The sequence below is a fragment of the Electrophorus electricus genome, chromosome 3, assembly GCF_013358815.1.
Source record: "Electrophorus electricus isolate fEleEle1 chromosome 3, fEleEle1.pri, whole genome shotgun sequence".
NCBI classification, from domain to species: domain Eukaryota; kingdom Metazoa; phylum Chordata; class Actinopteri; order Gymnotiformes; family Gymnotidae; genus Electrophorus; species Electrophorus electricus.
Window position 1 is genome coordinate 17873691 of NC_049537.1, and position 15637 is coordinate 17889327.

The 15637-nt window shown below is 39.0% G+C and overlaps 1 protein-coding gene across 3 annotated transcripts in view; it reads left to right on the forward strand.

Annotated features, from left to right (window-relative positions):
* si:ch73-212j7.1 (centrosomal protein of 170 kDa protein B) overlaps positions 1-14793 on the forward strand; it is a 31315-nt gene extending 16522 nt beyond the window's left edge. The window contains exons 7-19 of one of the 3 annotated variants that reach the window (XM_027005276.2): positions 105-221; positions 763-1263; positions 1406-2520; positions 2639-2806; positions 2922-3051; positions 3151-4821; positions 4971-5208; positions 5563-5722; positions 9089-9208; positions 9388-9476; positions 9721-9814; positions 9921-9972; positions 10070-14793. In XM_027005276.2, coding sequence (XP_026861077.2) covers positions 105-221; positions 763-1263; positions 1406-2520; positions 2639-2806; positions 2922-3051; positions 3151-4821; positions 4971-5208; positions 5563-5722; positions 9089-9208; positions 9388-9476; positions 9721-9814; positions 9921-9972; positions 10070-10212 — 4598 coding nt within the window. In that variant the 3' untranslated portion in view covers positions 10213-14793. The remainder of the gene's footprint in view (positions 1-104; positions 222-762; positions 1264-1405; positions 2521-2638; positions 2807-2921; positions 3052-3150; positions 4822-4970; positions 5209-5562; positions 5723-9088; positions 9209-9387; positions 9477-9720; positions 9815-9920; positions 9973-10069) is intronic. The other 2 variants (XM_027005294.2, XM_027005285.2) reach the window with 2 other exon arrangements.
* Positions 14794-15637: the final 844 nt, after the last annotated feature.

Sequence of the window (15637 nt, forward strand, 5' to 3'; positions counted from 1 at the left end):
TTTTGCTGTATATTGACTGATATATCCAGTCTTAATACACCCCAGTACATATAAACTTTGTATTCTTGTGTGTGTGTTTGTTTTTCACTAATTCTTCTCTACAGAGGCCCCTGTACCTCGTCCCACACCACTGTATGGCCAGCCATCATGGTGGGGAGAAGAGGACTTGGGAAACAAGGGTCCAGATAATGAATCATGCAAGATAGACAACAGATATACTGGTAGGTTTTTCCCCCCAAGAGCCATTCAAATAAACTCCACCCTCAAGATTTATTTGTCCAAGACATTATCATAATGCACTGTGGTTAGCACTGCTGCCTCACAGCTAGTGACTAGGTTTGATTCCTGTCCTTGCATGGGTTTCCTTTCTGTATTCTGGTCTCCTCCCACATTCCAAAAAGGTTAGGTTGCATTGACTGGCATCTCTACATTGGCACAGTGTAAAATAGTGGGTGTCTGTACATGTTTCCTGTGACAGACCGCCATTCTGTCCAGGGTTGGTTACTGCTTTACACTTTGTGCTGCCAGGGTAGGCTCCAGTCCACTGTGACCCTGAATTGGATTAAGTGGCTTAGAGGATGGATGATCATAATGTAGTACATCATTGAAATGTCCCTTTGCAGACAAGTCCTGGCTTATTATCTTTTCTGTAGCATTAAATGGTATAGTTGAATGTTTCAGACTATGGAATATAGTGAGACTTTGATGCCTAAGAGAAGTTGTACTAGTTCATACCCATTTTGTTCTGCTGTCTGTATACAGAGATTCATAAAGAGGACCTTGATGCTGAAGCAGAGGTCAGTGGCTCTCTTCAGGATTTTCATGATAGCCAAAGCAAATCAGCATTTGTGTACCATCGGGAGCCAAGCTATTTTGAGATTCCCACCAAGGAGTTCCCAACACACCCAGTGACCCCAGCAGTGGAGCTAAACGATTTTCCAACCAAAGATACTAATGCTCTCCTGACTCCCACACCACCAGTTGTCCAGAGCCATGCCTCGTTCACCATTGAGTTTGATGAATGCACACCAGGAAAGATAAAAATCAAGGACCATGTGACTAAGTTCTCATCTCACCAGCGCAGCAAACAGCAGCAGAATAGGAAGCCACTGGCTACTGCACCTGTGGATGTTCTGTCAGCCGAGAGTAAGGTGGCTGACTGGTTGGTGCAGAGTGATGTCAGCATGATTCATAGGCGGCCACCTTGTGATGATGTCTACAGCACCAAGAGTGATCTTGCTATGCACATTAGGACACTCAAAGGTAAAAACGGTTTTTAAAGCTATATTTATAAATTGCACTTTGTTTGTAGATGCATGTTTTCCATATGCTGTACAACATCTTTTGATTTGCCTTGATAAATCTCTGGAAATATCACTGTAAAATGTTTACATTTGCTTTGTAGGCCACCATCATGAAGATGGTACTCAAAGTGATTCAGAAGATCCAGTAATTAAAGAAAAGGGAAGCAATTCACATTACTCAACCCAGTTACACCAATCAACCATTTCCAAAATATCTGGGACATCTGATACATTGCCACCCCAACAGTCCATCCATTCCAATGGTTCTTTCCAGCCTCAGCCACTGTTACCATTCAAACAAGTTCAGGACTTTTACGTGCATCCAGAGAAAAATGATGCTACACATGTGGAGGAAACCACCTCTCTTACTGAAAGTCTCGTGAAGTCTGGACATCGGGAGACCCTTAGCCAACAGGCCTTTATCATTGAGTTTCTCGATGACAATCCCCGAAAGAAGCGTTCGCAGTCATTCACCCACAATCCAGCACATGCAGAAACCTATTCTGCTCTGAAGGCCAAATTGGACAGACGTAAGGGTGGGGCTTATGGTGAAAGACCCGCCTCAGTGCATGGGCATATTCCTGCTACACAGCAAATTACAGTTCCTCTTAAAGGCTCCAGTCATAGTGGTCTCCAAAGGTCCAGTTCACTAAAGAGGGAGAAAACAGAAGAGCCAATTAACCGGAGCAGTATTTCTCCCTCCTCATCTGGCCCTTCCTCTCGTTGTTCTCCAGCTATTACCAGTAAGCCTTTTGGTAGTGTTGGAAAGAAGTCTAAGATGGCTCAAGATTTTTCTGCTGAGTTACATAAGGACTCGGAACAGATATCTCCATCACCCAAGTCAGCACCACCAGTGATGGTGTCTCCAGCTCACAATCTTCTCACACCATCTCCACCAAATACATGTGGGCCCTCCAGTGTCTCCTACACATCCTCTCCATCTCAGCTACCGGCACTTTCCCAGGCAATTTTTTCATCCTCTTCCCCTGTCACAGTTCCATCTCACCAACCAACCTTGAGTCTAGTCTCCAGTACCTCCCCTGTAAGCTCATCCTTCCCCCAGCTTTCTTCAGTAGCAGTGTCTGGGGTAGATTCAAAGTCCTCTAGGATGGTGCACACAGAGGAGGAAGATAGTTTAAGTGATGCTGGAACCTACACCATTGAGACAGAATCTCAGGATAAAGAAGTGGAAGAGGCTCGGAATATGATCGATCAGGTGGAAAATCTGTTAGGTGCTTTTAGCTCATGTCATAGGTTCTACACAGACCTATATGCATATGAATAGCATTCCCTTAACATTAAACTATGAAATTATATTTTCACTCTTTCAACAGGTTTTTGGTGTACTTGATGCCCCAGAATACAGTGGTCAAACCTTTGGAGTTTATAGACCTGTCATCAATGAGCAAGCAATCTTTAACCATGTTCAGAGTGGATCTGTTGATATGCCAACAGCAGGTCTTAGTGGCAGTCTCAGTGGGGACCCAGCTAGCTTGGTGCAGGTAGTATTCACATGGGAACTATATTACATTCTCTCGTTCCTGAACTTGTTTTAGGATTACCAATAATAAAGTGAAACTTAACTGTCATTGAATTGCTTTCCTTTATTGAATGTAGGGACATACTGACCTGGAGGGACAACCTAAATGGGTGTCTCGGTGGGCAAGCCTAGCAGACACTTACAGTGAAGCTGGTACCACACAGGCACCTTCAGGAACTTCAACCCAAGGAGAGCTTGCCATCAGAGGTGAAGTATTTAAAGTGAACTATCAGAGACTTTTATGTGAATGGAGACATTGCCATCTTTGCAATCAATTTGAATAGGTAAACTCTTTTGGTATTGCAGATGGCAGAGTGGCACTGATGGTTAGCCAAAGTTTAGAGAATTCAGAATCAGAGTGCAGTCAGAGCTCCAGAACCAGGAGACTTCTTCCTCAAGTCCCTCCTGCAGGAGAGAAGCAGGAGATTTCCACACCAAACATTCTGATCCAACATAACCCCAACCTGAATAATGAGCCAACAGAAAGAAGCTCCAGAACACCACAGCAGCAGGAGTCTACCCACAGGCTGAAGGTCCAGGATGATGTAGATCCTGATAGCTTGAGTGACACAAGTCGTTCAGATGATGGTTCCATCCTTGACAGAAACACAAGGACTCAGGGGCATCACAGGCCTACTACACCATCACCAACTGAAAATGTTCCCCACAAGGTGCCAGCAACCACACCTAAATCCACTTCATTCTACATTGGTTCTGAGGATGGTTCATGTAAATCGGATACTTTCCGGATTGCTGCTCTGTCCCAGACTGACAGAGATCCCTCTTTAAAGCTGCCTCCAACTACTGTCTTGATAAGACACCTAAGCAGCCATGAGCCAAGGCGGCCGGTGAAGCCTAACTCTTCAGCACCCAACCTTCAAAATCAAGAGAGAGATGCAGTGTTCTCCAAAGAGCACTACTCATCATCTTTTGTCCGTCAGGAGAGCTTTACCAAAGATCGGCCAAGTGACAACATTCAGGTTAAAAGGTTACCACACATCTCTAGTCACCCTGCCTTAAGGGACCTAGGAACAGGAGGAAGTGACAGTGCTTTATCTGATGATATGAGAAATTTGGTGTCCCAAGAGAGCAAGCAAGCAGTATCTGCTCAGCCATGTAAAAATGGGGGTTCCCTTGGACAAGCAGACGATTCTCTTTCTGGTGAATCAGATGTGGACACTGCCAGTTCTGTGAGTGTGGTCAGCAGTAAAAATGCCCCAGTCAGTGCATCCATCAAACGGACATCTTCCAATGGACTCTGTAAGGACAAATGTGCTTCTAGTCTGTCTGCTCAACCAACAGCTCGTGATCGACTTTCAGAAAAACGACGTAACCATGCCACTGCAGATAACACTGCAAAAGCTGAGGTAGCCCACCATTTCCAGTTACACCACAGTGCTGGTAACCGTGCTTCGTTAGATCTCTCTGAGAACCAGAACAGCCATGGCCAGCAGCTGTGGCCTGACACTGCTGCCTCTGACCACGAGTCATGCTCAAGACCTGCCAACCACAAGAAACTCACAGGAACCCTGCAAAAGGAAGATATTAGGAAATCAAACAAAGCAGGTCTTCAAGTGCTGACTCGATCCAACAGTCTTTCAGCCCCCAGACCCACCCGAGCCTCCATGCTGCGTCGTGCCCGGTTGGGAGATACTTCTGACAATGAGGGAGCAGAAACAGACCGTGGCTCTCAGAGTTCAGAGCACACAAAGATTCCTGGTGATGGGAAGAAACTGTCTAGGTTGGACATTCTGGCCATGCCCCGCAAGCGCACAGGGTCTTTCACTGCTCCAAGTGATAATGAATCAATTAGTGTCAAACCCGGGACACCCAGCCGTGCAGCTGAAAGTAGCATCAGTGGGCGTAAACTTTCTTCAGGGGAACCAAAACAGACAACCATTAAAGGGACTTCAGCTGTAGAGAAACATTCCTCCATGCGCACACGCACTAGCCAGGCAAAACACAATAGCACAAACAGTGAGTATGAGCCAAACAAATTCTTTTCAGATACCCACTGCACCTACCTATGAATGATGCTGCTCAAAATGTGTAACATTAGCATCATATTGTTGATAAAGTTTTGTTGGAACATCAACATTACCTTTGTCCTCCTCTTTTCCCTGGAGGTTCTCGACGGAGACAGAAGGGTTTCGACTATTCTTCTACATCAGAGGAGGAGTTTGAAACCAGTTCCAATTCTAAAAACAAACATGCTCATGCATCAGCCTCAACGCAGACGCAGACACAAACACCAAAAAAGAAGATCCAAGCTCGGCTGAAGCCTGGTTCCTTGGAGACAGAGGAGGAAGAAGCTCAGAATAAACACTACCAAGACTGGTCCACTCACAGTGCAGAAATTGCCAGGTCATTTGCCCAGAGATTCCCTGAATACTGAATGAACAATTATCTTGGCATTCACCAATAGTACTTATAGGACACCAATAGTACTTATAGGACCCTGAAATTCATGAATATTATGCAGTGTAATGCTTGCCCTTTTTGCATTTTTGTTTATAAAAACCGCCACTGTCAATTACTAGTAGTGTTCCACAGATTGATGAAAATATCTGTTCAAGAGCTTTCTGATTTCATTTAGGTCATACAATTTTAAAAAGTCTAAAATAAACATCTGCAAATCCTTATATTTTCCTCCATCATGCTATAACCACAATTAACACATACAGATACATTTTTGCTTATTTTCTACATTTGGTGCAGGCTAAGTCAAGATCTGGCCAAAGATCTTGCCATCCTAGCACGTGAAATCCATGATGTAGCTGGAGATGGCGATGCCCAAACATCTTCGGTCATGGGAACCAATACATCTCCAGGCTCCATGCCCAACACCCCTGCATCTACTATCTCTGCCAGAGAGGAGGTGGGCCTAATAACTGCATTGTTCACCAACAGCTTTCTGACGCTCATAGTTGTTCTATTGAAGATATTTGTGATGACATTTACACATTTATACATTGGCCAACACTGGTTTGTGGGTTCTTCACTTTTAATCATACTTTTATTTTCAGTCATATTTTTATCATCGCAATATGGGTTTGCACAATAAACACTGTAGTAACATCTCAAAAGTGGTGAATAACAGCTACATTCAAATTACCTGTGCACAGCAGCAGTGAACTCTTCACACTGGATATGTTCACTTGAAAAGTAAACTGGCTGAACACACAAGCCAATCTAGCCAAATATGCTAGCTGATAGCCTGAGTACTACCAGGTCAAGTGCCAAACAACCACAGAGTATCAAAGAGGTGAGGAGGAATTGATACAGAAAAGGGGAGTCACACCTGTTCTATTGAAATACTTTGGTTTTAGATGAGAGAACCAAGCTGATTGCAGTTTTGTGCAAAGACATTGTGGCTGCTGTCACAGGAAACATGTCAAACCTTTATCACTACTTTACTTTAATACTCTTAGGCCCATGAGGATACTGGTATTTTGTAGCACATGTTCTGTTTAAAGACTAGCCAAAACAATGTTCATCATAGTAAAAAGTATTAGATTTCTAAGACTTTAATGATCAAAACTGAACTTTGGAAGATTTCTCTACAACCAACAATAGACATCAACAACTCAAAGCAAAAACTCATTGGATCCTCCAAATCCAAACAATTTTTTATTAATTCATTAACTATTATAAAGGAATCACGTTGTGTGTCGCATCACAATATTAATGCCTAATGTCTGCTAATCAGTGGGAATAACATATGTCGAAAAAAATGTTACATAGTATTCAGCAAGTGCAGTACAGCATTGAGAAGCATAAGAAGATTAAAAACCTAGCAAGCCATAACCAAATAAACACAAGAAATTGTTTTTTGATCAGAGAGGTGTTATCTAAGTATAGGTAACAAGCAGGTTAAAAAGAATGTATATGGGGGAAGAAATAAAACTGGGACAGATGTATGGCCTGTTGTTGTTATATGGCTGACTTGAAGATGCCAAGAATAAAACACTACTGGAGATGCAGTTCCTTATTCAGTGTCATGTGTTGTGCTTTAGTTATGACCAGAAACACCTTGCAAGGAATATTGTGGAATATATATACTTGAACAATCCAGATGAAAATGTAATAAATCATAAGAAAAAAAATATATAAACCTGGATATAACCCTTTGCATCAGGTCTTAATATGATTGTGAAATGTTTGCAAGTCCATTCCTGTCAGATCAGTGAACCATAAATGCATAGTAGCCAAGAAAATAATCAATAATGATGTGTGTCAGTACATCTAGAACAAACCCACAAAGTTTGGAATAAAGTTCTTTGTTTTAGCAGATTCAAGCAATGGATACACAAGTGATTTTGCTATCTCCACACTCGGGTCACGTGATCAAATGATGTCACAGGGCATCTTTACAAATGTCTGAGTCCAAGCCCCCAGTGAGCAAGCAAAGGGCGGCAGTGGCATGGAAACACTCCCTAGAGCACGAGGAAGAAACCTTGAGAGGAAACTCAGAGACTCAAAGGGGGGCCGCTCCTCCTGTGGCTGATCAGTTGATACTGTACTTCTCAGTGCACCACTGTTACAACTCAGTCTAGAAAAAGTTATAACATGTGTAAAAGAAACCTCTGGGTTCTCCCCATTCCCCTACTTCACATACAATCAGCATTAAAATAGTAGCATAGTTTATTTATCTTCAGTCTAAATGAAAATAATATATAAATAATATAATAAAACAGCTAATAATCACGTGAAAATAACTTGCCTAAGAAAAGAAAAGAGAATAACTAACTTAACTCCTTCACTAACACAAACTGGGAAAAAACAAAGTATAACCAAACAAGGCATAGTCACACAAAGCTTGGGCTGCTGGTAGAACCAGTAACAATCTTGAAACCACACTTCTTCCTCTCCTTGTGATCCTTTTACAGACTGCTCCTCCTGCCGGCTACCAATTGCCTCTGTCCACACTCTACCTCAAACGTCCCATAAAAAAAGAAAGACACTACAACAAAGCAAAAGAACCAAAGCAGATTCAATACGTGTGTCAAATTCAATTCATTGAGACTCTCATTGCTACACTTTGTGGGGGTTCTCTGAACTCTTGTGCTCTACCTGTGAAGACAATGAAGTGTGCCTCTGTGCCCATCACAGACAAATCATTACAGGCCACATAAGGTATTTTTTTTGCAGTGTAGGCATTGTCTATAAACTGTGTTTCATAAAATTCCACTCTTATTATTTGTGTGATACGAAATCTATAAAAAATATTTCCCCTTTGTGTTTTTTTTTTCTTCAGTTTATTGTAAATGTTTTACATTGTATGACAGAGGTGTATGAATGTTATGTGCAAATTAGCTTAGATTGTGTCCAGTTGTTCTGCAGTTAAAAATAGTATCAGTGTAAAATAAAATGAAAAGCTAGTAAAAAAAAAATGCAAAGATGATGGTTGTGGCCCAGAGAGTTTATGTACAACCACAAATAATTGTATGAGACTTCAGCAAAATTTACACATATTACAATTAGAACTAGCATGGACACACATGTAAAACAACAATCCAAACTTTGAAAGCGTGACACCATATGATTTGGTCTTCTGGTGCCATAAAGAAATAAACAGTGCCATCACATTGTGATAGCTAAAGATACTGTGCTATTTCAATGGAAAATAAAAGCTTTTTGTACTTGTTAGCTAAATAAGTTCCAACACAAACCCATTCTCCCATGACACCTGACACTGCACAAAATATTTGCACTATTATAATTTGCACAGTTGTTTCATTTAAAGAGATCATTGAATAAACTTACAAAATAGTTAGAATTATCCAGTAACCTTCAGGTAGTACTGTGCATTATCCATATGTTATTTGCAGTATTTGTAGTTGGACGTATTATTTAGTTAATTGAATATTTGTTTTGTTATTAATAAATGCTATTAATGAACCAATCTGTACTTTAAATCCATGTGTAATCTGCTTTTCTAAATGACTTAACTTCCAAAATTTAAGTATAATGCTTCAGAAATTACTGTGGACCATTTTACTCATTTAATCTTCAAATATTCATAGGTATAGTGTATGTGTGCAAGTTTTAGAGAGCTGTTTTTTTGCTGTATTTGGCACTTTTTTGACAACAAAAATGTTCAAAAGCTTTAATATTTGTGAGCAGAAAGCCCCTTTTACATTGGATTCAGAACCAGTGAAGGGATGAGTTCACAACAGTCTGAAAGAATCAGAGATGATTTTCTAAGTCATAGATGTTGTTTTTAATGTCACTGATTCTCTAGCAGCTGGTGCATCACATACCTGAGGCAAGTCTGAACTACCAGAAAGTTCCTCCAGGCTCCACCAGTCCAGTTGACTCAAATATGAATGACTCCAAACGGCGTACCTGGACCCGTGAAGAGGTCAAATTCATTCACATTAACTGAATCTTTTTCCCATTTTAAAAATGGATTCTATAATAGCCCATTTTATTTAATATGCACTATGAAGACTATCTAACTGATCTACTGATTGCCTACGAGTTATTTTGTCCAAATAAAATGCAAATTAACTTTTTTGTGACTTCACCTTCTGTATCCAGGTCCTGTTGGACAACCTAATGCTCAACCCTGTTTCTCAGCTGTCTCAGGCAATCAGAGAAAACACAGAGCAGCTGGCTGAGAAAATGAAGTAATTATCTACCTCACCTATCTTCACATTTCCTACCTTACACTGCTTATGTCATTCCATTTCCACCACCATTATTAAAACAAAATAATTTCAAATTACAAATGCTCACTCTTTGTACATTAAGTGTAAAAATATGGCATTAAGACAATATGCAATAATTTACACAGCTTGTCTTTTTTGTTGTATTTGTTTTGTTGAATCCTCACCTTTAGTGTTATGTTTTTGTTTGCTTTTCTGTCTACAGGGCTTTGTTTCACAACAAGACAGCGGTGTGGGAGGAGACTGAAGCAAAGATCAATGCTGAAAATGAAGTTCCTATCATTAAAACCTCAAACAAAGTAAGGGCCATTTGGTTTAAAACCACTGGCGTTAATGATCACAATCAAAATGGAATTTGAAATATGCCTATTTAAATTTGTGTAAGTAACCATTTCTGTGTAACAGGAAATCTCCTCTATTCTTCAAGAACTGAGAAGAGTGCAGAGACAGCTAGAGGGTGAGTTATATGTATTTATAAATTAGATTTATTTTTAATTAATGCTGACAGACTTTTACAGATATCAATTTTTTTTATTTATTATGAAATTCTCCAGTGATCAACACAATTGTTGAGCCTGTAGGAGCCTCCAAGTTAACCTCTGTGCCTCCAGTGGGAAAGACCAAGCCCAGCTCCACAGCTCGGAATGCCAATACCAGTGCCAAAAGAGGGAGTGAGCGGGATAGACATGTAGTGTGAATGGTCCACTTCTGTGGGACTGAGCGGGAGAGACATGTAGTGTGAGTGGTCCACTTCTTCATTCCTCAAGAGTACTGTTCATACCGTATACATACAATGATTGTAATTTTCTTCATACATTGTTATACTTGGAAAAATACATGCTATGCTTTCTAAATACTAGTAGTACAATGCACAAGCTAAAGTAGGATAAGGCAAAAAAAAAAATATTAAATTAAAAATATATTGCTTGCTTCAAACAGTGGAAAGAATAAATCAATGTGGCTCATTTTCTTGTAAAGGAGTAGATGCAGAAAATTCCAGTTATGTGGTGCTATCCCAGTACCATGTCTTGTACGTTCTGACTCCTTGAAGGCCTGTGGGGGACTCAAATGTAAATCATTTGCCTTCCGCACTGCTGAAAGGTCAAAACAGAATTGCCTTGTACAGCTGGATTGTTCACAGGGGCATATGAACAGGCTTGGCAAGAACTTGATGGAAAGTAATTTATCCCTGACATCATTTCAGACCGCTGTAATTGTCAATAATTGTGATTGTGGCCTGATGTTTTTGACCATTGTGATAAGGGAATGATATTATGATTTAGGATCTTACGTCAGTGCTTATGAGAATGTGTGTCATGATACTCAGCTCCATTAAATTCATAATCATTTTAAAATAGCAACTTACTGTGTGTTATGAAGCTATAAACTGTGTATTATGAATTAAGACTATAAAAGCCTGTGAGTGGATGGATGAGTAATCACTAATGAATATAAAATTATGTATGTCCTAAGGGGAAAGTTCTTAATTTTGCGTAAGCGGGTGAGTTGTGTTACGTAACCTTAAGATAGAATGTGATGTATGACGTTGAAGTGTGATTTCGTTTGAAGGGAAACATGGGTCATTGCTGTGGAATGCTGTGTGACTGTATGAGCTACAGAATGACAGCTCTATGCTTCATCTGAGTGGATTATCTGCTTTACTATCTTAAACAAAGGACACTTCCCCTTCATAAGCTCACATTCTCTTGATTGAAATTTTAGGTCACTTGTTTGTAATTTAATTGTAACATGATTGTATTGTGAATTTTTATGAACTGTTACTGTATTTAATTCAAGGTGGCAAGACATGTAGTATGTGTGGAACTATGGCAAAATCCATAATCTGATAGACAAGCTTTCAGAGATCTATTACTTAAGAAGACAACATACACGCTGTAGTACAGTAATATAGTCATCAACAAATTCACTAATGTCAACATTATTAACAGGAATTTGTTTGTGGAATGAACCTTTTCAAAACGATTGAGCCTATGTAATTACTGTAAAATGGTGTTTTCCGTTTAGTCTACTCAGTTTTGATGTGTGAAAAACAATGAGCACAAATCCAGCTTTAGTTACAAGGTTATTTATGATTTGATCAACTTTACAACTCTACTGTTGTATGAGAATCTCAAAATGTCCTGGGCTGTCTTACTTTCTATCCTAGGTATTCTGAGTATGAAACTCTATCCAGAAATGTGGAAACACAATTCACTCACATTTACGTAGCCTTGTATAATCACCACCCACTTTATTAGAAGCATTTAATAAAGCAGGAACACTACGGACCAAATATTTTGTGTAATAGACTATTCTCAATATAGCTTATAACACTGACATGGTAAGGATTTTGGATGTGGATTTATAGCTAGTATAAAGTTATTGGGCATAGCAGTGTTATTGAAGTTTGAATATGTATCAGGGTCACAGCTGGGATGTGAGTGGTCTTCCATTCAAAAATCTGTCATATACTGGCAATAGATGAAGACATGGTGCATGGTAAACATAAATTGTGCATGACAAAAAAGAGGCTAGAATCTTTAACCTTATCCATAACACTAACCTACAAAGTGTTTCTAATAAAGGTTTATGTTTATAAATTTATGAACATGTAATGTTCATAAAATAGGTGGTGAGTTTATAAATACATGCGTATTTATGTGTAGGGCCCTACTAAATTCATGGACTATGTTTCTCAAAAATGATTTCACAAATTTTCAGATTTCACAAATTTTAGAAGATTAATTCTACATTGAAGAGCATTTATTAAATAACACTTGACTTTATTGCTAGGATAATAGCTTGGCCTTGATAGGCTAGTCTATTATGATGAGCTAATTGTCTATATTAATTGCTTATTGAACATCAGTACACAGTGTTATGCTTTGTTCTTTGTCACTGTGATGAAACTACTTGCGTTTTGACAAAGCTGTCTCCGTGTCAGAAATTGCAGATGGACAACACTAACATTAGTTTAGCAAGATGCAGATCAAGAATGTAACATTAGCTAGCTACTTTATACTAAGAATGTAATTACCAGCTAGCTACTTTTAGGAAATCCACTGTGCAAAGTTCTTGTGTGACTCATTTCCACAGCAAAAGAAAAACGTGATGTGCTCTGGCATTTTACTCTGCACTGTCCAATGAAGGTCTATATCCGATTTCTTTCCCAATTTAGCTTTATTTTAGAGAAAATTGGACTGAATTCATAATATGTGATGCAATTTTCATGGCCAAGAATTTAGTAGGGACACATTTATGTACGTCTTATTTTTGCATTCTTTGAAAAATTGTAATTTAGTAGCCCCAATATCAGTTTATAAAAGTAGAAAATGTTGATAAGGCCAAAAACTCCATTAAGCTTTGGTGTGTATTGAAGACACCGGTAAAAGGTATACGTCTATACCAGGCAGGTAGGCATAATCATTTCTCACTAACAACTGCCATTAGAGGAAAACACAGAGCATATAACATGGAACTAGGTACCTTGCTGGACACTGAATTGAAGGCCTTCTCCTTGGATGAATTTGAGTAAGAATGTGCAATGTGCCCCAAGCATTAAGTGCATTAAAAAAGAAAATCAAGACAGGTTGGCTTATATTAGCAAATGTCTTAAGTATAGAAATTAGCTCATACTTCTCAGTCAGACACAAACTGTCCGAAATTAGCTAATGTTCCAGGGCTCCTATCGGCTGTTGGTCCCTACTCAGGAAAATGTTCGTGGCCTTGGCACACAAAACTGACTGGGTGCTGTTTGCACCAAGCAGAGACTGAGACCAGTATTGGTGGCCAGGAATGGATAGCTCTGTTAAGGAAAAAAAATTCATGTCATATGTTGCATGTCAGATGAATGAGAAAAGCACAGAGGTTCAAGTATCACCACTCTGGCCTGTTACTTTACCTGATGGCCCATGGCAAAATGTGGGGATTGATATTGTAGGGCCATTTGACTCAGCCAGATATGAATGTCACTTTGCAATAACCTTAATAGTACACAGGTGAGCTTCATTATCTGCAAGCAATGAAGCAGTAGAACAGTGGAATTGTTGAGGAGACAATGCTCTCTGCTAATCTGGAGAAAAAACCTTGAAGTTTGTGCAGGATTTCCTACTTGTTTTTGAAGCCACCTCACATGCTACAACAGGCACGTCACCCTATATGCTGATGTTCAACTGCAAAATTTGTTTCCTTCGAATTTCTTTTAACCCTTTGATGCTGGTTAATATTACATGGAGTACCTGCTAATGTTAGAAGGGGAAATTATTTTCAATGTACTCTTGTGTGTCTTCCCCATAAAATGTTATATAGTGGAGTACATTTTCAGTGCTGTGACGAGAATAAGAAAACAACAAATGGGATATTTTATTCTATTCTCATACCCATTTCTCTTAAAACTAGAGGAAAATATTGCATATTGTCTGATCTGCTTTATGCCCACTTGGTGGTGCTATAACAAAAGACTGTATGCGGTAGAAAGAGTAAAGAAGGAAAGCAGTGAAAAGACACGCGCTATTGTGAGTCTGGTTTATTCTTTTACTCAGTTAGAATACCACGTTGCTTTATTTTCAGCACTAATGTATCAGCGTTTTTATCCTTACTGAAGTAATTTTCAGGGAGAGACTACCAAATTAAAGCAGTTCATGGTGAAGCTTTAAATAGCGAGTGTCTAAATAGCAGTAATGGTACAGAATCTGGAGTAAAGGCAATTGTATAAAACAAGTTAAATATGAAATAGATATTCGTAAAAACCACTATTGTGCTTTGCCGAATACTGTATTCTTGATTTGGCTCCACCTTGTATACAAGTGTACACAAAATAAATATACAACTTCTAAATTATTTATTGCTTTTATGAATATAAACTTTTGCAAACTGACTAATCACTGTGCATTCATGTCCACACAATAGTAGTATAGCAACACTTACCTTTCACCATCTGAACATTCATCATCTATAATCATCATGTTGGCTCCTCATTTAAACTTTGCCGACAAAAAAACAAGAAAAGATTTAGGCAATGGTAAATGCATCTGTTACAGTGGAATGGTCACTTAAAAAAAAAAGTTATCCTCAGTAAAATTTAATGTTTTCACAAAAATACAATAGTTTGAGGAAATGACTTGCCTCAGGGCAAATAAAAAATATCAGTATCATGCAAGTGATACCACAACCATTAATACTTATTAATATTTGTACCTTGTTTTCATTAATTTGTCCTGTGTGAGTGCCGTTTGTTATCTTTTGTGTCTCATGCTTAATAAATGTCTGTCTTCGTCGAGAGACATCTGTGCTTCCTGCTTCTTGCTCTGTGGCACTTGGGCCATCAGGAACATGTGTAAATAAGATGTTTACATCTATAGCTAAATGCCTCAGGTTTTCATATTATAGCAAAAGCCTTTTTGGAAAAACCTTTATTCTATCCTGGAAAGATAAGTATTAATATGAGTATAATTTATTTGACACCACCGAGATATTAGCATGTACCTTGTCATCATCTGAAGACTCGTTATTGTTGATGGTGGCCTATAACCTGGACAGTCTAGTAAAAAGTCAACAATATGGATTTAGGTATTAGCCAACTATAATTGTCTGATCAGAGTCTGATCTTATATTGTCCAAAAGCACTATTCTTGACATTTCACAGTAATGTTACTTCTACCTTGTCTTCATCTGAGGACCCATCAGTGATGATGTTTGCATAATCTTGGCCTGTCCCATGAAAAACCTAGATAGAAAACAAAAGTGGTACACTCATGAGTATCCCTTTTATCTGCCATAGACTACCAGTGATGTTATGTAGCTAATGCCTCTGACCAAGTAACCACTTGGTACATGTTGATAACTGCAGCAACACAGAGTAATTATTATTGTGAATACCACAAAGAATCCAGAGTCTTATGCTACTTACTGCTATAACATCAACTATTTCAGGGCTGTGTGTCAGAGAATATACCTACTCCTTACCATCGTTTTGGATGAAAGTGAATTATGACAGTGAAATCCATGATACTAGTGCTGATCCCCTGAAACTAGTGCTAGGCAATATAGTCAAAAATGTCATCACAATATAATTTTTCTTATCAGTCTAACATCAATAATTAGCATGATAAATGTCAAAGCAT